Genomic DNA, 22,861 nt, shown 5'->3' on the forward strand with positions numbered 1-22,861 from the left:
CTCCATGTGTAACTCTGTGTTGTTGTCTGTTCACACTGCTATGCTTTATCTTGGCCAGGTCGCAGTTGTAAATGAGAACTTGTTCTCAACTAGCCTACCTGGTTAAATAAAGGTGAAATAAAAAATTTAAAAAATCAAGGTTGGCAATAATGTTGGTCTGTAGTGCACTACTTTTATCCAGGGCCCATGGGGCTTTCGTCAAAAGTAGTGAACTATGTAGGGAATAGGGTGCCATTTGCCGGGCAGTCAGGGAGAGATGATGGCTGAGGGTGCGTTAGTAAATTCACTCTGGCTATCTAATCCGATTTCAGAGGATTCATCTGAGTGCCAGAGCAGTAGAATAACTGATGAATTTACGAACACCCATCACCCATGAATATGGCCGGTGTCAGTAAACATTGGCAATAAAAGTGTAATTAAATTGTGCCTGTAGCGCAGTTACAGTCACCAACGCTCTGGATAACATAAAAACAGCCTAACCAGCTCTGCTAGGGCGAGTAAAATGGTCAGATTGAGGTGTTCTCTCTTTTGTCTGGAAGTAGCTAGCAAGCTAGCCAACGTTAGCCAGTTAGCTTGGGTGCTTGACTGCCGTTGTGAGGTCAGAACGCTCGGATCAACCCTACTCCTCGGCCAGAGTGTCCAGTGCATGCTCTGAATTTACGAACGCCCCGTGGGTACTCTGAGCGCACTCTGGCACTCCAGATTGAATTTTCGAACGCACCCTGAGTTGGAGCGCTCACAGGTGAATGACCACAGACTCCAGAAGCAGTGGAACAGTTGGAACACAGACAGTGGAGTGACCACAGACATTCTGGAATCCTTCCATAAACTGTTATTCCAGTCCCAAGCCACGGAACAGTTCCAAACCAAAATGAATCACTTGTTAATAGTTCAGAACACACACACACACAGGGAAAGAGGCACATATGCACACAGACACAGACAGACAGGCATACACACACATTTGAATAATTATTTTTGAAGAACAGTGTCTGGAACACAGTTCTCCATTTTGGCTTTAATTTGCTCTTTTTTAACTGAATGTATAGTAAGATGAGGTGCTCATGTTTTAAATTGCCCTCTGTTTTTATTCTTGCTACATCTGTATAGCACTTCTTACAATTGAGTCCATGTTTTCAAAAACAACCACTGAAGGTTCTATTAATGGTCAAAATAACAGAATGTTTGAAAAGCCAATGAGTCGAAGAGAGTGTATTTGAACTGTATGAGTTTAGAAATGTTTGACAAACTGTGTGTGTGTGTGTGTGTGTGTGTGTGTGTGTGTGTGTGTGTGTGGGGGGGGGGGGGGGGGGTGTAGCAGTTCTGTGGGGGCTGCTGATGCCAGGAGAGGATGACTCATCTTTGTATCTGATCCCACTCAGACAGAGCGAAAGAGAAATGAAAGAGAGAGAGAGATTGACCTTGGCAAACGTATTAAAAACACTTGTATGAAGCATCTGATCTAAACACACAGTAGACTTAACCCTAAAAGCACCAACAGGGATCAAAAATGTAATAAAGCCTTTTTTTATCCTTCTGAAATGTTGTACTTTGTCAAGCAACTAGTTACAGACAAAAAAACATTGGAGATTGGAAAGCACGGTGGGAGGGATCTTAGACCTTTCCTCCATACAGAATCTTTCCAGATCCTTGATATCTATCTAGATTGTCATTGAAAATGTCTGAAATTGCGCCCCTAGGAAGCTTGTTCAGCTCAGATGCTCTCTATAGCTGTATTCGCAGGCATATGGGGAAATTCAGGTGTGTTAGCTCTGACAAAGTTCCTAGTCTGGAGATAGAGGGAAAAGTGGGATTGGGGGAGACTTCTCCTGTAGCTGAGCAAAAGAGTCAAATGCATCAAAGGATAATTGGGCTAGTGAGGAGAGGCCTAGTGAGTGCCAGATGGCAAAAGCTCCATAATTCAAAGATAGAGGAAATAAAATGTTCTGATTGATTGGGCCTGATAGAGAAAAGCCTCAGAGGCCAAAAGCTAAACGGAACTGATTCCACATTTTAAGAGACTGCTTTACAATTGGGTTGACACACCTTTTGCCTAGGGACACTGGGAGAGACGAGCACAACACAGAAGAAAGTGCAGCAGGTTTACACGATTCAGACTCCATCTGGACCCAGAGTGGTCTAGGGCCAGTAGGATCAGTCTGCAGCCAGTACAAAAGGGCTCTGAAATTTGCAGCCCAATAGTATGTCTGAACATTTGGTAGAGCTAAACCCCCCAATGCCTTAGGCTTCTGTAAATGTTTTCTACCAATCCGTGGTACCTTGCCATCCCAAATATTATACATCAATGTTTGATTCAGTGAATTAAAAAAAATATTTTGGAATAAAAATGTATAAACATTGAAATAAATATAAACATTTGAGCAACACATTCATTTTACTTACATTAATTATTCCAATAAGAGAAAGAGGTAGCAAATTCCAAAAAGTAAAAGATTGTTTCAAACTGTCTTCTAGAGCAACAAAGTTTTTCTGAAACAAATTTGAGTATTTCCTTGTCACTTTAACTCCCAAGTAGGTGAATTGAACCCGGACAATCCTACACTGAAAACTTGTAAAAGAGCACTTGAAAGCAGCCTTATTTACAGGAAAAGCTCACTCTTGCCTAGATTCAGCTTGTACCCTGAGATTGATCCAAACCTTTTAAGAACAGATAAGGCACGTGTCAATGAGGTATCAGGGTTGGAGATAAACAAAAGGAGGTCGTCAGCATATAGCGAGATTTTCTGCTCTAAGCCCGCCCTGATTATTCCTTGAATGGCATCATTAGAGCGTAGTGCAAAAAGCAAACAAAGCAAACAACAAGGGGGAGAGTGGACAACCCTGTCTGGATCCGCGGTGCAAGGGGAAAATAGTCCGAGGACAAGTTGTTAGTCTGTACCGAAGCCATGGGGGAAAAATAAAGAATCTTTATCCACGCAATGAATTTGGGGCCAAAGCCAAATCTATAAAGGGCAGCTGTCCCACTCAACGCAGTCAAAAGCTTTTTCCGCATCAAGTGAGACCACCACCTCTGGGTCCTCCGATGCTGGGGAGTACAGTATATTCATAAGGCGCCTAATATTGAAAAACAAATGCCTATTTCTCACAAAGCCAGTCTGGTCAGAGTGTATTACTTGGTGCAGCGAGCCTTCCATACGGATGGCTAAAAACTTGGCTAGGATTTTGTAATCACAGTTTAAAAGCGAGATAAAGACTAAGCAGTAGCTTTGAGATATTAAGGCACTCTGCAAATAATCGAGACAAGAATGGGCAAAGCAGATCAGAAAACGTCCTGTAAAATTTGGTTGGAAAACTGTCCGGACCCGGTGATTTACCACTTTTCATTGCGGACACTGCTGTTACAATCTCCTCAGGTGTAAATTCTTCCTCTAGACAGTAATGGCAGTCTGTATCAATTGAAGGCTTATTCAAGCCATTAAAGAAGTAATCAATCAGCAAATGGTCTTGAGGGGATTCAGAGGTGTATAGCGCAAAATTGTAAAATTGTTTGAATTGATCGTTGATCTCTTTATGAATAACTGTGACGGGGTCCTTATTTGTGGGATTAAACGTGAGGCCTCAGATTTACGGATCTGATGTGCAAGGAGTTTACTGGCCTTGTCGCCTTGTTCATACACTCTGTACCGACCTCGCAAGAGTATCTGTTCAGCTTGCCTGGTAGAAAGCTCATCAAATTCAGATTGGAGTAGTTGGCGCTCTTTATGTAGATCAGAGGAAGGATCCGTAGCATACTTCTCATCCAATGTGGCTATGGATTCGCTCAGGTCCCTAAGTTGCTGAGAGCAAACTTTGTTTTGGTTAGCTGTATAAGAAATAATTTGGCCACGTAGGTATGCTTTGAGAGACTCCCATATGGTAGAGCAGGACATACCTGGTGTTGAATTCGTTTCTAGGAATAAGGTGATTTCAGAAGAAATAAAATTGACAAACTCCTTATCTGAGAGTAAAATGGGGTTAAGGCACCATTGATAACACATAGGAGGTTGCTGGGGAAACTCTAGTTCAAGCACTAATGGTGAATGGTCAGAAATAACAATACTCTCGTAAGTACACTGCCGAAGGTTAGGCAGAAGTTTTTTGTCCAAAAAGAAGTAATCAATCTGGAAGCATGTTTGATGAACATGAGAATAAAAGGAATACTGTCTATCTGTAGGATGTAGGAAACGCCAGGCCTCAAACATAGCATATTTATGAAGAAAATATTGAATAAGTAGGGCACATTTAGATGGCCTGTAGTTCTTCGTGAGGACTTGTCAAGAACTGGGGACATTTTACAGTTGAAATCCCCCCCTAAAATCAACAAATGAGAATCTAAATTGGGTATAGCAGATAAAAAGGAAGAAATGAAACTTGTGTCATCCCTAGCCATAAACACTAGCCAAAACAAGAGGGGTAGAAAACAGTTTACCGGTTACTGTAACGCATCGTCCCTTAGGATCAGCAATAACCTCAGAAGCTACAAAGGGAGTAGATTTATCAACCAAAATGGCAGCATATCTTGATTTACTATGAAGTTAGAGAGGAACACTTGACCAACCCAGTTCCTACACATCCTAAAATGCTCACCAGTCCTCAAGTGAGTCTCTTGTAGAATTGCAACATTTGCATTCAAACCCTTTAAGTGTGTCAACACCCTCTTACGATTCACAGTTTTGTTAACCCCTTTGATGTTCCATGAAATGTACTTGATCGCATTATTTCGGACACCCTGTGCAGTCACGTTATACAACCCTGTCATAAGAGCATAGAGTGCCCAAAAACACAAAATAACTTGTCTCAGAGTAATAATGTACAGTGCAAGTTGTTTGGAAAAAGTCCAGAAAAAGAAAACTAAAAAGACAGAATGACAACATTAGAACTGAACAATTCAACCTTCCTCCCCCCTCCCCCCTCCCCCACCCCAGACAGTACCTCCACGAAATAGAACATGTTCTCTTCGCACAGTATGTCTGTGACAGTGCGGTCTTAAACCTAAACCCACAGTCCCGCTCTTTAAAGTCGCGTTTTGTGTTAGTGGATCAAACAGCAAAAAGAGAGAAAAATAAAAGTGAATCCCTTGTGCAAACGAAATTACAAAAGCACCACTTGTAGATGTATATAATTATATTCCCATTGAGGCATTGAGAGAGAAAATAAATAAAATGTATAAAGGCTCTAAGCCAAAAACCTAATTTGAAGTAAGGAAATCGTAGTAAGACAATAAAAAAAAGAAATTATTGTCTAGTTTGACGCTGAGACAACTTACAACCAAGACCAAAAAACTATGTGTGCGCAACATTGAACGTATGCTGGGCATAAATGACGCTCAAAACTTTTAAAATTGAAGTGAAGACCCCCAAAAACATGTAGCCTCGGAACATTTACTGTTTACTGGGTCGGTGCAAATGGATGCAGTGAACAAATAACCAAAAATATTTTGAGTCACTGAGACACTATGTAAACAAACTGAATAGGTGAACGAGACAGCCTGGAAACACATGAGTTAATAAAACCTTAAAACCTTAATTTAATGAAATTAAAATGACTGAATGCTTGTAAGGCAAGCACACTAGATGATCAAAACATTAGACCACATCAAATAAGCCTGAATGGGTTCGCCAACTCCCCAACTATACAAGACTAGTATGTTATAACTAAACATAATTGTACCACAGGTGGGCTACTTACTATCCACAGTCCACAAGCAACAGTTGCTGATCTATGGGCAAGTTCAAGACTTCTTAATGTGACGTTGAATGTGAGCCATAGCCTCATCCGGAGACTCAAATGTGTAGTCTTTACCATCATGAGATAGTCATAAACGGGCCGGGAATCGCAGTCCATACTTCACACCTGGTTGGTCCCGTAGTAATCGTTTGGCCTGTCTGAAAGCTGTGTGGTAGATGGAGAAGCTCTGTCCTTGAAAGCTCAGAGTGCTATTTCGGGCTTGTCGGAGAATCTCCATCTTCTCATGGAGAGAGTGCACTTGAATAATTATGTCACCCTCCTTCAGCAGCCCAGAAACTAAATCTGTGGCGCGAGGCATTTCCGCTGACTCTGGGACCGATACCAGTCTCAGGTTATTGTGGCGAGAGAATCCCTCTAAACTCACACAGCTCTCTTTCACCTTTTTCAAATCCGCAGCCAGGCGTTTCACGTCAGCCTCCAGGGATGTAGTTAAGTCAGAGACATTGGTAGCGGAGGTCTCCAGTGCTGCAATTGTTGTAGTGTGTGACGCAGCTGTTGTTTTGAGTGATGTGATTGCTGGCACCGTCTCGTTCCGCAGGATGGTTAAATCTGCTTTTAAAGTATCAGAAACCTCCTGTATTCGGGCCTCAATCGTAGCAACAACCTCCGTTTTCATTTCAACTATCTCAGAGCGTAGTAGTTTCATGGCCTCGAGAATGTTCATTTCAGGGCCGCTAGGCCAAGCTGCACCCCCGGGTAAAGTGTGAGTCCCTGGGCCCTCAGACTCAGGAGAGGGCGGTGATGAGTGGGTCTTGTAGGCCGGGTTCTTTCAAAGTCACGTTTTTGGCCTTAAGTTTCGTCGACATGCTGACATTCGAAAGCAAAAAATAGTCTTGGTTTTTACAGAAAGGGATCACCAAACTAATATTTGAAAATAAATACGGTTCTGCTGCAAAATTCACATAAACTTTAAGAATACCGCGGGAGCAAACAGAAAACACGTCAGTCGCACATGGCCAACCCCCCAGACCAGAGGCCATTTCACCAAAAAGTACGATCTTTGTCCCCATGTGCAGTTGCAAACCGTAGTCTGGCTTTTTTATGGCGGTTTTGGAGCAGTGGCTTCTGCCTTGCTAAGCGGCCTTTCAGGTTATGTCGATATAGGACTTTATTGTTTATTGTGGATATATAGATACTTTTGTACCTGTATCCTCCAGCATCTTCACAAGGCCCTTTGCTGTTGTTCTGGGATTGATTTGCACTTTTCACACCAAAGTACGTTCATCTCTAGGAGACAGAACACATCTCCTTCCTGAGCTGTATGACGGCTGTGTGGTCCCATGGTGTTTATACTTGCGTACTATTGTTTGTACAGATGAACGTGGTATCTTCAGGCGTTTGGAAATTGCTCCAAGAATTAACCAGACTTGTGGAGGTCTACAATTGTTTTTCTAAGGTCTTGGCTGATTTCTTTTGATTTTCCCATGATGTCAAGCAAAGAGGCACTGAGTTTGAAGGTAGGCCTTGAAATACATCCACAGATACACCTCCAATTGACTCAAATTATGTCAATTAGCCTATCAGAAGCTTCTAAAGCCATGACATAATTTTCTGGAATTTTCCAAGCTGTTTAAAGGCACAGTCAATTTAGTGTATTTAAACTTCTGACCCACTGGAATTGTGATACAGTGAATTAAAAGTGAAATAATCTGTCTGTAAAGAATTGTTGGAAAAGTTACTTGTCATGCACAAAGTAGATGTCCTAACCGACTTGCCAAACTATCGTTTGTTAAGAAATTTGTGGAGTGGTTGAAAAATGAGTTTTAATGACTCCAACCTAAGTGTATGTAAGTAACAAATATAAAATAAAAGTAACAAATAATTTAACAGCAGCAGTAAAATAACAAGCAAGGCTATATACAGGGGGTACCGGTACAGAGTCAATGTGCGGGGGCACCGGTTAGTCGAAGTAATTGAGGTAATATGTACATATAGGTAGATTTAAAGTGACTATGCATAGATTATAAACAGAGAGTAACAGCAGCGTAAAAGAGGGGTCTGGGTGGGAAAGGGCAGTGTGGAGTGCAATAGAAATTGCATCATCTGTGGATCTGTTGGGGCAGTATGCACATTGGAGTGGGTCTAGGGTTTCTGGGATAATGGTGTTGATGGTGTAGATGTGAGCCATAAACTTCCGGGTTAGAGTCCCGCTCCTTGAAAGCGGCAGCTCTACCCTCTAGCTCAGTGTGGATGTTGCCTGTAATCCTTTGCTTCTGGTTGGGGTATGTGCGTACAGTCACTGTGGGGACAACATCATTGATGCACTTATTGATGAAGCCAGTGACTGATGTGGTGTACTTCTCAATGCCATCGGAAGAATCCCGGAACATATTCCAGTCTGTGCTAGCAAAGCAGTCCTGTAGCTTAGCATCTGCTTCATTTGACTACTATTCATTAACTACAGCTCAGCGTTCAACACCATAGTACCCTCAAAGCTCATCACTAGGGATCCTGGGACTAAACACCTCACTCTGCAACTGGATCCTGGACTTCCTGACGGGCCGCCCCCAGGTGGTGAGGGTGTGCCACGCTGATCCTCAACACTGGAGTCCCCCAGGGGTGCGTGCTCAGTCCCCTCCTGTACTCCCTGTTCACCCACGACTGCATGGCCAGGCACGACTCCAACACCATCATTAAGTTTGCAGACGACACAACAGTGGTAGGCCTGATCAGCGACAACGATGAGACAGCCTATAGGGAGGAGGTCAGAGACCTGGCCGGGTGGTACCAGAATAACAACCTATCCCTCAACGTAACCAAGACTAAGAAGATGATTGTGGACTACAGGAAAAGGAGGACCGAGCACGCCCCCATTTTCATCGACAGGGCTATAGTGGAGCAGATTGAAAGCTTCAAGTTCCTTGGTGTCCACATCACCAACAAACTAGAATGGTCCAAACACACCAAGACAGTCGTGGAGAGGGCACAACAAAGCCTATTCCCCCTCAGGAAACTAAAAAGATTTGGCATGGGTCCTCAGATCCTCAAAAGGTTCTACAGCTGCAACATCGAGAGCACTGGTTGCATCACTGCCTGGTACGGCAATTGCTCGGCCTCTGACCGCAAGGCACTACCGAGGGTAGTGCGTATGGCCCAGTACATCACTGGGACTAAGCTGCCTGCCATCTAGGATCTCTACACCAGTCGGTGTCAGAGGAAGGCCCTAGAAAATTGTCAAAGACCCCAGCCATCCCAGTCATAGACTGTTCTCTCTATTACCGCATGTCAAGCGGTACCGGAGTGCCAAGTCTAGGACAAAAAGCTACTCAAGTTTACCCTCAAGCCATTAGACTCCTGAACAGGTAATTAAATGGCTACCCGGACTACTTGCATTGTGTCCCCCCCCCCCCCAACCCCTCTTTTACGCTGCTGCTACTCTCTGTTTATCATATGTGCATAGTCACTTTAACTATACATTCATGTTAATACTACCTCAATTGGCCCGACCAACCAGTGCCCCCGTGCATTGGCTAACCTTGCTATCTGCATTGTGTCCCATTCGGCGCACGTGATTTCACATGTGAAAGGTTATGTGATCATGTGAAAAGCCGAATTCAATATAATTTCAATGTAAGAATCTCCCCAAATTGTGACACTCACCGATTTCAACACCCCCCTTAGTCACTTTATCCTGGCACTGGGTTTGGCATGCCATCAGTGTCTGTAACAGATGGCAGAGAGGTGAGATGGAGGTATGAAGGTTGGCAGATGGACAGACTGACCAGGTGAATCCAGGTGAAAGTTATGATCCCTTATTGATGGCCCTTGTTGAATCCACTTCAATCAGTGTAGATCAGGGATATCAAAGTAAATCAGAGCATGGACTATATTGAGCACGGGACAGGCATAGACTATTATGTTTAGTTTTTGTACGTGCATACAACTGGCCATTGTTTTATTCGAACAAATATGGCCCTTTATAATGTCCACTAAGGTACATAGGATACTGTATAATCAAAAAGTATTTAATAACTACAAATAACAAAAATGTAGCTAGGTTGTTGTAACATTTCAACTTAAAACATGTTGAAAATGTTTTTTGTGCCGCATGGATCACCGGTGAGGTTGAATACAGCATTACTTTATGCTGCATTCAAAATGTATTGTAGTTGAGTAGCCAGCCTAGGCTACTGCTCAAATGTTGCTGTAATAGGCATTCATGTTTCTCCTTTGAATTGGGTTTTGTTGCAGGTTTTAGTTTTTTGATGATTAATTTTCAAACTTTAAAAATCCAAGCCAGACTGCAACATTTTAGTAGCGTAGCTAGGACAGTGGCATGTGTCAGTAGCCTACACTTTCCATCTGATGCGCTGTAAAATTCACCGATGCAAGCGCATCAGACTGTAATTTCATAAAGTAAATGGTTCAACTGTTAACTAATTTATACTCGCTTGTGTGTCATGTTGCCCATTAGTAGTAATTCATACCCGCGTGTGAATCCTTCATCTTATAACATTTTGACAACCAAGATTACATTTTCTGCAGGCTAGGCACCAAAACGTGGCTTGAACATTTAGCCAACAACAGTTTTAAACTTTCGGGTCTGGTAGAAGATACGATCAGTGCTATTAGTTATGATATGATCCAGCCTTACCGTGGCTGGCTTGTGTGTGTACAGTGGGGCAAAAAAGTATTTAGTCAGCCACCAATTGTGCAAATTCTCCCACTTAAAAAGATGAGAGAGGCCTGTAATTTTCATCATAGGTACACTTCAACTATGACAGACAAAATGAGAAAAAAAATCCATTGTAGGATTTTTAATGAATTTATTTGCAAATTATGGTGGAAAATAAGTATTTGGTCACCTAGAAACAAGCAAGTTTTCTGGCTCTCACAGACCTGTAACTTCCTCTTTAAGAGGCTCCTCTGTCCTCCACTCGTTACCTGTATTAATGGCACCTGTTTGAACTTGTTATCAGTATAAAAGACACCTGTCCACAACCTCAAACAGTCACACTCCAAACTCCACTATGGCCAAGACCAAAGAGCTGTCAAAGGACACCAGAAACAAAATTGTAGATCTGCACCAGATCTGGGGCTCCACGCAAGATCTCACCCCATGGGGTCAAAATGATCACAAGAACGGTGAGCAAAAATCCCAGAACCACACAGGGGGACCTAGTGAATTACCTGCAGAGAGCTGGGACCAAAGTAACAAAGCCTACCATCAGTAACACACTACGCCGCCAGGGACTCAAATCCTGCAGTACCAGACGTGTCCCCCTGCTTAAGCCAGTACATGTCCAGGCCCGTCTGAAGTTTGCTAGAGAGCATTTGGATGATCCAGAAGAAGATTGGGAGAATGTCATATGGTCAGATGAAACTAAAATATAACTTTTTGGTAAAAACTCAACTCGTCGTGTTTGGAGGACAAAGAATGCTGAGTTGCATCCAAAGAACACCATACCTACTGTGAAGTATGGGGGTGGAAACATCATGCTTTGGGTCTCCAGATCTCAACCCCATAGAAAATCTTTGGAGGGAGTTGAAAGTCGGTGTTGCCCAGCAATAGCCCCAAAACATCATTGCTCTAGAGGAGATCTGCATGGAGGAATGGGCCAAAATACCAGCAACAGTGCGTGAAAACCTTGTGAAGACTTACAGAAAACGTTTGACCTCCCTCATTGCCAACAAAGGGTATATAACAAAGTATTGAGATAAACTTTTGTTATTGACCAAATACTTATTTTCCATCATAATTTGCAAATAAATTCATAAGAAATCCTACAATGTGATTTTCTGGAATTTTTTATCTAATTTGGTCTGTCATAGTTGAAGTGTACCTATGATGGAAATTACAGGCCTCTCTCATCTTTTTAAGTGGGAGAACTTGCACAATTGGTGGCTGACTAAATACTTTTTTGCCCCACTGTATGTGGGTCTGGGAGGAGGTAGGTGTGTGTGTGTGTGTGGCATTGCGCTGACATTTGGTGTGCAGCACGTTGGCAGTGCTTGCTGTGACTTGGCGGGCGGTGATGAAGCGGGCCAAAATTAATTGACAACCCAAATCAGTACGCGGGCTAGATAGAAATGTGTCACAGGCCAGATTCGGCCGCGGGCTCGCCTTTGACACCTGGTGTAGATAAGGGGAGGAGACGGGTTAAATGTGGATTTTTTTGCCTTGAGACAATTTAGACATGGATTGTGTATGTTTGCCGTTCAGAGGTTGAATGGGCAGGACAACATTTTTTAAGTGCCTTTGAACGGGGTGTGGTAGTAGGTTTATGTCAAGACCTGCAATGCTGGGGGGGGTTCTATTGATTTTTATACTCAGTGTATATTAACAGATATTAGAAGGATTATCTTAACCTCTTATGTATCATCACCTCTCCACAGTGTACAATATGTGTATTGTGTGTGTGTGTGTGTGTGTGTGTTGTGTGTGTGTGTGTGTTGTGTGCGCGCACCTGCATGCATTTATGCACACATACTGTACCCATGTTTTGCGTGAATCTTCCTCAAGGTGTCAGCACAAACTATATCCAATCCAATACTACAATGTCACGTCCGCATGTAAACAACGTCTCGGAACAAGACCGCTCCAAACCCAACAGTTGGGCCAGGACAGACATACAGTGTTAAGACCTACATTCTTGACCCCCCTTAAAGGCAGGATTAACACCTAGATGGATGCATTATGGGTGCAGGTCATGAGGAGGGTGTTTGCCAGGGGTGACAGTTGGACTGGGGAACCAACTCTTCATGTGGTGGAAAAGCATTAAATGTGATTTGTCAGCTGCCATTGGCATCTGTGAGCGCACACACGGAGGCACGCACGGAGGCACGCACGGAGGCACGCACGCACGGAGGCACGCAGGCACACATATGAACATGTTAAAATTGTGCTGCTGTCAGAAACACCTCTCAGTGAACAAAAGTAGAGAATGGCTTTTCTGCCCTGATTACTGTAATTACCAGGACTTGTCTGATCTCACTGGAATTAAAAACACAGTACACTCTGCTGCTTCCAGACGTGGTAAGGCTCCGAGTACATACTGAAGCTTCATCTTAATGCTCACAGTTACCCAGTGTGTGTCTGTGCATGCGAGCTTGCATCTGTGTGTGTCTGTGTGTGTGTGTGTGTTTGCGTGTATGCTTGCGTCTATGTGTGTGTATCAGGGTTTCTGTTAGGAAAATGTTGCTCCGGACATTTGACCTGCAGCATTTTAATTTACTGGTCATTTGAGAAATTTACCGGACCCATATGCATTGGGTGCGCAACCTGATAAGGGCGCCCACCCCATGGGGCTCAGAATCACATTTTGATTATGGTAATTCATGTTAACAGAACATGCAAATTGAGGATGCAACGATGTGCGGTCCTTCTTACGGAATTCTGATGGACACTTTGAAGATGCTAGAATAACTTTCCCCACGGACTTTTCCTCAGCCAACAAGACGAGTAACGAACAGCCAAATCACTGGCCTATGTCAATCTACTATCCCCATAGTAGAAAACTTTACCTATTCTGTTGGCCAGCTTGTCGAGAAAGAAATAGCCTGTTCCAAACAGACTCTGGGACAGTTGTGGAACGATAGATCCCAAATTCATACAACCAGTAGGCCTAGGCTACATATTTTTTTTAAAGCAATGAGTCTAAAACCACAGATCAGAACGTTTAGCTTAAAATGTTGATGCATTATTATTTCTTCACATTTAAGTGCAGCAATGCCAATACAATACAATACAATGCCAATACAATACAATACAATGCCAATACAATGCCACTACAATACAATACAATGCCAATACAATGCCAATACAATGCCGCACAAGGCAGCAGACTACGAGCAAATGTTCGATCCATAATGCAATTATTGGGAAAACACCGTTGTCACACATGCGAGCGGTTTCATGTGACAGAGATTCAAATATTCTTTGGAAATGTTGAAAGAGGGGAGATCTACTATGTGCCTTTGGCTACCTGATAATGAAAGAAAGTTGATATAAAATAATTCCCTCCACGGATATGGTCTGATTTTGGCTAGGCTACTTTGAAGCAAAGTAAGACATGTCTCATAATATGTTGTAAAATGTCCAGGTTCAAACATATGTTACCAAAATGCCTACTGGTGTGACTGGCTGATGAAGCCTGCATTCCGTTGCCTATGCGTTTGCTGTTTGAGATGCTGTAGCAGCAGCTCTCACGCTGTCTGACATATTTAATGCTCACAGGCTCTGTATCTGTATGTTGTACGCGTGTAATAACTAAAATACATGACGAATATACTGTACACACGCCACTTTAATTACACTAAATTATGAAACTTAACCTATACACCGATAAGCATGATCAGTCAAATATATTTACATCAACTGGCATTGCCATCAGTGAATAGGCTAAAAAGTATGAAATGTATGCACTCACAACTGTAAGTCACTCTGGATAAGAGTGTCTGCTAAATGACTGGCATTTAAATGTAAAATGTGTGCATGCTGCTGCTGTCACTATGTAGCTTCAGTATTTGTGCTGTGCAGTATGAGTCATGCCCTCTGGGTGAGATCAAGGGTGGAATTTCATCATCCAGTACTGTACGACTTAACCCTTACATGGTCATGGTTTTAGCTTGATTTCAATGAACACATGTTATTGTCATCTTCACACACGTCATTCCATGGTGATAAGGTAATGTCTATGGGGTGATGGGTTAATAATGGATCTGGTATCCAGAGAAAAACAGGATTCCTGAGCTTTGACACACATGCACGAACACACGAGCACACACAAACACTAGGAATCCTGTGGAGAGAGAATGTGAGAAGAATGTGGGAATTATGTGGATCTTTCTAGGGATAGTTGTTCTTTTCACTGCCTTATAGAGACAGAGAGAGAGAGAGACAGAGACAGAGAGAGAGAAAGGGGTGTAGACAGCTGGAGAGAGAGAGGTAGTGAGTGAGGGGGAGGTAGGGGGTAGAGAGGGGATAGGTAGATAACGTAGAGAGAAAAGAGGGCATAGAAACAGAGAATGTGAGAATATGACGATTTCAACAGGATCAGAGGATCAGATTTCCATCCCAGCTTTCTATGATTAGTCTGAGTGACCTGTGCGTGCATGTGAATGTAATCTGTGCATGTGTTCATCCGTGTATGTGCTGGATAGAGATTACAGTGTGTAATGTGCTGGATAGAGATTACAGTTTGTGTATGTGCTAGATAGAGATAACAGCATGTGTATGTGCTGGATAGAGATTACAGTTTGTGTATGTGCTGGATAGAGATTACAGTGTGTGTATGTGCTGGATAGAGATTACAGTTTGTGTATGTGCTGGATAGAGATTACAGTTTGTGTATGTGCTGGATAGAGATTACAGTTTGTGTATGTGCTGGATAGAGATTACAGTTTGTGTATGTGCTGGATAGAGATTACAGTTTGTGTATGTGCTGGATAGAGATTACAGTTTGTGTATGTGCTGGACAGAGATTACAGCATTGCCTCAGTGCTTACTGTACACATCTATCCACCTCCCTCTCACATGGTCTACTTCCCAAATGGCACCCTATTCCCTATTTAGTGCACTATTTTTGACCAGGTCCCATATGGCTGCAGACATGTTAATTTACTCAGTTTAATCTCCATCCTGCTTCTTCCACATGTTACCACCTGAAACATACACAGCCTTATTAATACCCTCTTATTCATCTCTCTCCCCCCTCTCTCGCTCTCTCCCCCTCTCTGTCTGTCATGTAGAATAATCATGACAGCTCAGACATACTGTCAGGGCCTAGATACATCCAGAGTAGGCTAACAGAGATGTTATTAGCATCTGTTTCTCTTGTTTCGTGATGTTGGCAGGAATCGACTACAAGACGACAACGATACTCCTAGACGGAAGAAAAGTCAAGCTGCAGCTCTGGTGAGTGAAGTCACTGTACACAACACACACTCGCACGCATGCACAAACACACCCACCCGGCCGTTACCATGCTAAACTCATCCCAATTCCACATCAGGGTTATTGGAACATATTGAAACTGTAAATGGGACTCTATGGCCTCCTAGTTCCTGTCCCAAATGGCACCCCGTTTCCTATGTAGTGCACTACTTTTGACCAGGTCCCATATGGCTCTATATACTGTAGGTGATAGAGTGCAATTTGACTGTATCATGTTGATCAGATTAGGAGAAGAATAGAGTATTGTCAGCGAGAGAGACAGAGACATTCCTGAGAGTTGTTGTAAGGAGAAGAGCAATGGTGGAGAGAGCTCTGTACATAGGCTCAATAAGAAACATGTGAGTCTGATTACACTAAGAGGAATTGTAGCCAGATTTGTCAAAGCAGCAGAATAGGGATGAGGGAAAGACAGACAGACACACACACACACACACAAAACATACAGTGCCTTCAGAAAGTATTCGCACCCTTTTATTGTTTTTATTTTTTTGTTACATTTTGTTACAGCCGGAATTTAAAATTGGTTCAATTCTGAGCTTTTTTTGTCACTGGCCTAAACACAATACCCCATAATGCCAAAGTGGAATTATGTTTTAAGAAATGTTTTGAAATTGATTAAACATAAAAAGCTGAAATGCCTTAAGTCAAGACCCCTTTGTTATGTCAAACTTAAATAAGTCCAGGAGTAAAAATGTGCTTAAAGTCATATAATAAGTTGCATGGACTCATCACTCTGTGTGCAATAATAGTGTTTAACATGATTTTTGAATGACTACCTCATCTCTGTACCCCACCCATACAATTATCTGTAAGGTACCACAGTTGAGCAGTGCATTTCAAACACAGATTTAGCCATAAAGACCAGGGAGTTTTTCCAATACCTCACAAAGAAGGGCACCTATTGGTAGATGGGTAAAAAGAAAAAGCAGACATTGAATATCGCTTTGAGCTTGGTGAAGTGTGTATCAATGCACCCAGTCACTACAAAGATACCAGGTGTCCTTCCTAACTCAGTTGCTGGAGAGGAAGGAAACCGCTCAGGCATTTCACCATGAGGCCAATGATGACTATAAAACAGTTACAGAATTTAATGGCTGTGCTAAGAGAAAACTGAGGATGGATCAGCAACATTGTAGTTACTCCACAATACTAACCTAAGTGACAGAGTGAAAAGAAGCCTGTACAGAATAAAAATATTCCAAAACATGCATCTTCTTTGAAACAAGGCACTAAAGTAATACTGCAAAAAAATGTGGCAAAGCAACTAACTTTTTGTCCTGAATACAAAGTGTTATGTTTGGGGAAAATCCAATACAACATCCATATTTTCAAGCATAGTGGTGGCTGCATCATGTCATGGGTATGCTTATAATTGGGGAGGTTTTCAGGATAAAAAAGAAACGGAATCAAGCTAAGCACAGATAAAATCCTATGGTTCAGTCTGCTTTCCACCACACTGGGAGATTAATTCACCTCTCAGCAGGGCAATAACTTAAAAACAAGGCCAAATCTACACTGGAGTTGCTTACCAAGTAGACAGTGAGTGTTCTGAGTGACATTTCTTGTTGTAGAATTTTTACCCCGTTTTTTTGTCCCCTATTTCATGGTATCCAATTGTTTAGTAGCTACTATCTTGTCTCGTCGCTACAACTCCCGTACGGGCTCAGGAGAGACGAATGTTGAAAGTCATGCGTCCTCCGATACACAACCCAACCAAGCCACACTGCGCGCATCCAACCCGGAAGCCAGCCGCACCAATGTGTCGGAGGAAACACCGTGGCAACCTTGGTTAGCGCGCACTGTGCCCGGCCCGCCACAGGAGTCGCTGGTGTGCGATGAGACAAGGATATCCCTACCGGCCAACCCCTCCCTAACCCGGACGACACTAGGCCAATTGTGCGTCGCCCCACGGACCTCCCGGTCGCGACCGGTTATGACAGAGCCTGGGCGCGAACCCAGAGTCTCTGGTGGCACAGCTGCCGCTGCATTACAGCGCCCTTAACCACTGCGCCACCCGGGAGGCCCTGAGTTATAGTTTTGACTTAAATCTGCTTGAAAATCTATGGCAAGACTTGAAAATGGTTGTCTAGCAATGATCAACAATCAACTTGTGGAATAAGTCAGGAGGTGTCAGGAGGTGGGAATTGTTTCTGAAGGCACTGTACACACATATGCACAGATGCACACTATTCCACATCACACACACTCCGTGGTTCCCGTGTGTCCTTTGCCCTCCTCTTCTTTACTCCTAACCCTTACCATGATAGTGCTACTTTTATTTTTAGAGGGTTTTGCTTTTAGTCAAGTCAATATTAAATGATTCATCTGGAAACTTTGTTTGATGTCTAAAAGGATGAGACACGTTATTACTTTAACAGGAGGGCTGTTAGTAATGCTCTCTATCCTCCTCACCATGGCTACACGCTAATCACAGCTAGCAAGTGTGGCATTGGGGGAAGGGGAACATTGGTAAAATGCTAGCCTGGCATGGTGGAACATTGGTCAATTATAGAGTGGCTAACATATTAACAAAGAGATAACAAGCATTAGCGTGCAGAATTGGCCAGTTGTGAAAATTGTGAACTTGGCAAGGATATCCAATCTGCAGGTGGAGTAGGCCTACGGATACACGCAATAAGATGATTGCAAATCTGCAGCTTGTGAGAAGAAAGGAGAATATGAGTATCTAAACGACGTGGGGTTATTCTCCTGTTATTAATATATTGACATTTCTATACTCTATAAAACTAAAGCTTCTCCCTTCATAGTAGGCTAGTGTGTGAAATATGGTATGTGGTGTCAGTATATGAAATTATATCAAGAAACAAGTGTTCAATGTTTTATATGTGCATGACTATCATCAAATTAAAAACAGGGCCAGAGTGTGTGGGCGGGCATGTGTGTGTGTGTGTGTGTGTGTGTGTGTGTGTGTGTGTGTGTGTGTGTGTGTGTGTGTGTGTGTGTGTGTGTGTGTGTGTGTGTGTGTGTGCGCGAACCCAAACACTGCTGTGCCATCCAGGTCTGGAGAATGCAATCTGGAAACATGTTATTGTTTTAGCTCTGTACTCTCACTACCTTAGCCAATTGCATTCTCTTAAATGCAGGCTTAATCTTAGTGTTTTGGTGTTTATTACACCACAGTAGGGTTTGAATATATGTTGTTAATCCCCTCTTTGTAAGGGATGTATGAATTGTCTGAATTTCACAGCCAAATATACTATACATTTGAGAAGTTATCAGTGTTGCTAAACATAGATAATTGGTGATTGTCTGACAAATGATAGCAATAGATGCCTTGCCTTTATAAAGTCATTATAATAGGGGTGGAATGTTGTTGGAATACTGTGTGTTTTGATTGACATATGGTTGACATTCTTAACCCCTGACCTCTGTGTGTTGTTTCAGGGACACCTCTGGCCAGGGGCGCTTCTGCACCATCTTCCGCTCTTACTCCAGAGGAGCACAGGTATGTGTGTTTGTGTGTGTGATTGAGTTAGATTCTTTCTTCAGTACACTGTTTGATAATGGGTTACACATTATTGTTTCACAATTCCAAAACAAATAACATGTTTACAGCAGGGGAATGTTTCTGTTGGCTGCTGCTGCACACTGCATAGTAAACCCTAATGTATAAATCCTTACATGGTTCTGTGGAAACCTCACTCAAAAAACAGATTTCATCTCTGAGGAAAGGAATAGCCTTGAGAATTTCAACATAAAGAACACAGTAGCCCATTTGAGAATGTTTTAGAATCAGCACATACAACCTGTAAATACTATACTGTCGACCTCCACATGCACAAGTCTTACTGGCTGTGCTAATATTATAGAATGGGTGCATGCAAGTTATTTGTACATGTTTTCACATCCATCTGTATATCAGCACCATCACTACTGACCCCAGCACCCTTTCCTGTGGAAACAGTACAGTATGGGTGGATGGGGGTGCACCTATCTAAACAGGGACAGTGGATGGGCTTGTGCACTTTTCAAAAGCAAAACTTTAATGGTACATCAATGTTAGTGGATCCAGTATGTAGGAAATCTATTTAGTTCAACCACAATGGCGCCGGAAGAAATGGCAGCAGTTTTACGCCCAACCAATTGTGCTGTTATGTGGTTTTTTCCGCTATGTTTGTAAATGATTTTGTACATAATGTTCCTGCAACCGTATCTTATGGCAGAAAAGAGCTTCTGGATATCAGGACAGCGATCACTCACCTCGGATTAGACAAAGATTTTTTCAACAACAAGCAAGACTCACATGATATTCTCCAAACACCCTGCAGGGCAGACATCCCAGTTATTCGCAAGAGGAAGCGACGCAGGTACAGAGGACGAAGAGCCGGATGCCTCATCAGGACCCGCAGAAGGCGAGTAGGAAAGCTGCCATTAACGTCAATATTACTCGCCAACGTGCAATCATTGGACAATAAATTAGACGAGGTATGAACACGAATATCCTACCAACGGGACATCAAAAACTGTAATATCCTATGTTTCACAGAATCGTGGCTGAATGACGACATGGATATTCAGCTAGCGGGATATACGCTGCACCGGCAGGATAGAACAGCACACTCTGGTAAGACGAGGGGGGGGCGGTCTGTGCATATTTGTAAACAACAGCTGGTGCACGATGTCTAAGGAAGTGTCTAGATTTTGCTCGTCTGAAGTAGAGTATATTGTGATAAATTGCAGGCCACACTACTTGCCTAGAGAGTTCTCAGCTATACTTGTATTTACCACCACAGACAGATGCTGGCACTAAGACCGCAATCAGTCAGCTGTATAAGGAAATAAGCAAACAGGAAACCACTCACCCAGAGGCGGTGCTCCTAGTGGCCAGAGACTTTAATGCAGGGAAACTTAAATCAGTTCTACCAAATCTATATCAACATGTTAAATGTGCAACCAGAGGGGAACAAATTCTAGATCACCTGTACTCCACACACAGAGACGCATACAAATGAAGCAGATGCTAATCTACAGGACTGTTTTGCTATCACAGACTGGAACATGTTCCGGGATTCTTCCGATGACATTGAGGAATACACCACATCAGTCACTGGCTTTATCAATAAGCGCATCGAGGACGTCGTCCACACAGTGACTGTACGTACATACCCCAACCAGAAGCCATGGATTACAGGCAACATTCGCACTGAGCTAAAGGGTAGAGCTGCTGCTTTCAAGGTGCGGGACTAACCCGGAAGCTTACAAGAAATCCCGCTATGCCGTGCGACGAACCATCAAACAGGCAAAGCGTCAATACATGGCTAAGATTGAATCATACTACACCGGCTCCGACGCTCGTCGGATGTGGAAGGGCTTGCAAACTATTACAGACTACAAAGGGAAGCACAGCCGCGAGCTGCCCAGTGACATGACACTAGCAGATGAGCTAAATCGCTTCTATGCTCGCTTCAAGGCAAGCAACCCTGAGGCATGCATGAGAGCATCAGCTGTTCCGGACGACTGTGTGATCACGCTCTCCGTAGCCGACGTGAGTAAGACCTTTAAACGGGTCAACATACAGAAGGCTGCGGGGCCAGACAGATTACCAAGACGTGTGCTCCGGGCATGTGCTGACCAACTGGCAGGTGTCTTCACTGACATTTTCGCCATGTCCCTGATTGAGGCTGATTGAGGCTGTAATACCAACATGTTTCAAGCAGACCACCATAGTCCCTGTGTCCGTAGCACTCAGGTCCGTAGCCATGAAGTGCTTTGAAAGGCTGGTCATGGCTCACATCAACACCATTATCCCAGAAACCCTAGACCTACTCCAATTTGCATACCGCCCAAACAGATCCACAGATGATGCAATCTCTATTGCACTCCACACTGCCCTTTCACACCTGGACAAAAGGAACACCTATGTGAGAATGCTATTCATTGACTACAGCTCAGCGTTCAACACCATAGTACCCTCAAAGCTCATCACTAAGCTAAGGAACCTGGGACTAAACACCTCACTCTGCAACTGGATCCTGGACTTCCTGACGGGCCGCCCCCAGATGGTGAGGGTAGGTAGCAACACATCTGCCACGCTGATCCTCAACACTGGAGCTCCCTAGGAGTGCGTGCTCAGTCCCCTCCTGTACTCCCTGTTCACCCACGACTGCATGGCCAGGCACGACTCCAACACCATCATTAAGTTTGCAGACGACACAACAGTGGTAGGCCTGATCACCGACAATGACGAGACAGCCTATAGGAAGGAGGTCAGAGACCTGGTCGAGTGGTGCCAGAATAACAACCTGTCCCTCAATGTAACCAAGACTAATGAGATGATTGTGGCCTACAGGAAAAGGAGCACCGAGCACGCCTCCATTCTCATCGACGGGGCTGTAGTGGAGCAGGTTGAGAGCGTCAAGTTCCTTGGTGTCCACATCAACAACAAACTAGAATGGTCCAAACACACCAAGACAGTCGTGAAGAGGGCATGACAAAGCCTATTCCCCCTCTGGAAACTAAAAAGATTTGGCATGGGTCCTCAGAAGGTTCTACAGCTGCAACATTGAGAGCATCCTGACCGGTTGCATCACTGCCTGGTACGGCAATTGCTCGGCCTCCGACCGCAAGGCACTTCAGAGGGTAGTGCGTACGGCCCAGTACATCACTGGGGCAAAGCTGCCTGCCATCCAGGACCTCTACACCAGGCGGTGTCAGAGGAAGGCACTAAAAATTGTCAAAGACCCCAGCCACCCCAGTCATAGACTGTTCTCTCTACTACCACATAGCAAGCGGTACAGGACAAAGGACAAAAAGGCTTCTCAACAGTTTTTACCTCCAAGCCATTAGACTCCTGAACAGGTGACCAAATGGTTACCCGGCCTATTTGCATTGTGTGCCCCCCCCCATCCCCTCTTTTACGCTGCTGCTACTCTCTGTTTATCTTATATGCATAGTCACTTTAACTATACATTCATGTACATACTACCTCAATTGTCCCGACCAACCAATGCTCCCGCACATTGGCTAACTGGGCTATCTGCATTCTGTCCCACCACCTGCCAACCCCGCTTTTTACGCTGCTGCTTATATGCATAGTGACTTTAACCATACCTACATGTACATACTAAATAAGCCTGTCTAACCGGCATCTGTATGTAGCCTTGCTACTGTTATTTTCAAAAGTCTTTTTACTGTTGTTTTATTTCTTTACACACACACACACACACACACACACACACACACACACACACACACACA

General features: G+C 43.5%; 1 protein-coding gene across 1 annotated transcript in view; it reads left to right on the forward strand.

Annotated features, from left to right (window-relative positions):
• Positions 1 to 22,861, forward strand: part of rab40b (RAB40B, member RAS oncogene family) — a 47,251-nt gene that overhangs the window by 14,054 nt on the left and 10,336 nt on the right. Inside the window, exons 2-3 of the mRNA XM_020495544.2 lie at positions 15,544 to 15,604; positions 19,049 to 19,109. Coding sequence (XP_020351133.1) covers positions 15,544 to 15,604; positions 19,049 to 19,109 — 122 coding nt within the window. The remainder of the gene's footprint in view (positions 1 to 15,543; positions 15,605 to 19,048; positions 19,110 to 22,861) is intronic.

The sequence above is a fragment of the Oncorhynchus kisutch genome, linkage group LG11 (genome assembly GCF_002021735.2).
Source record: "Oncorhynchus kisutch isolate 150728-3 linkage group LG11, Okis_V2, whole genome shotgun sequence".
Taxonomy (NCBI): Eukaryota; Metazoa; Chordata; class Actinopteri; order Salmoniformes; family Salmonidae; genus Oncorhynchus; species Oncorhynchus kisutch.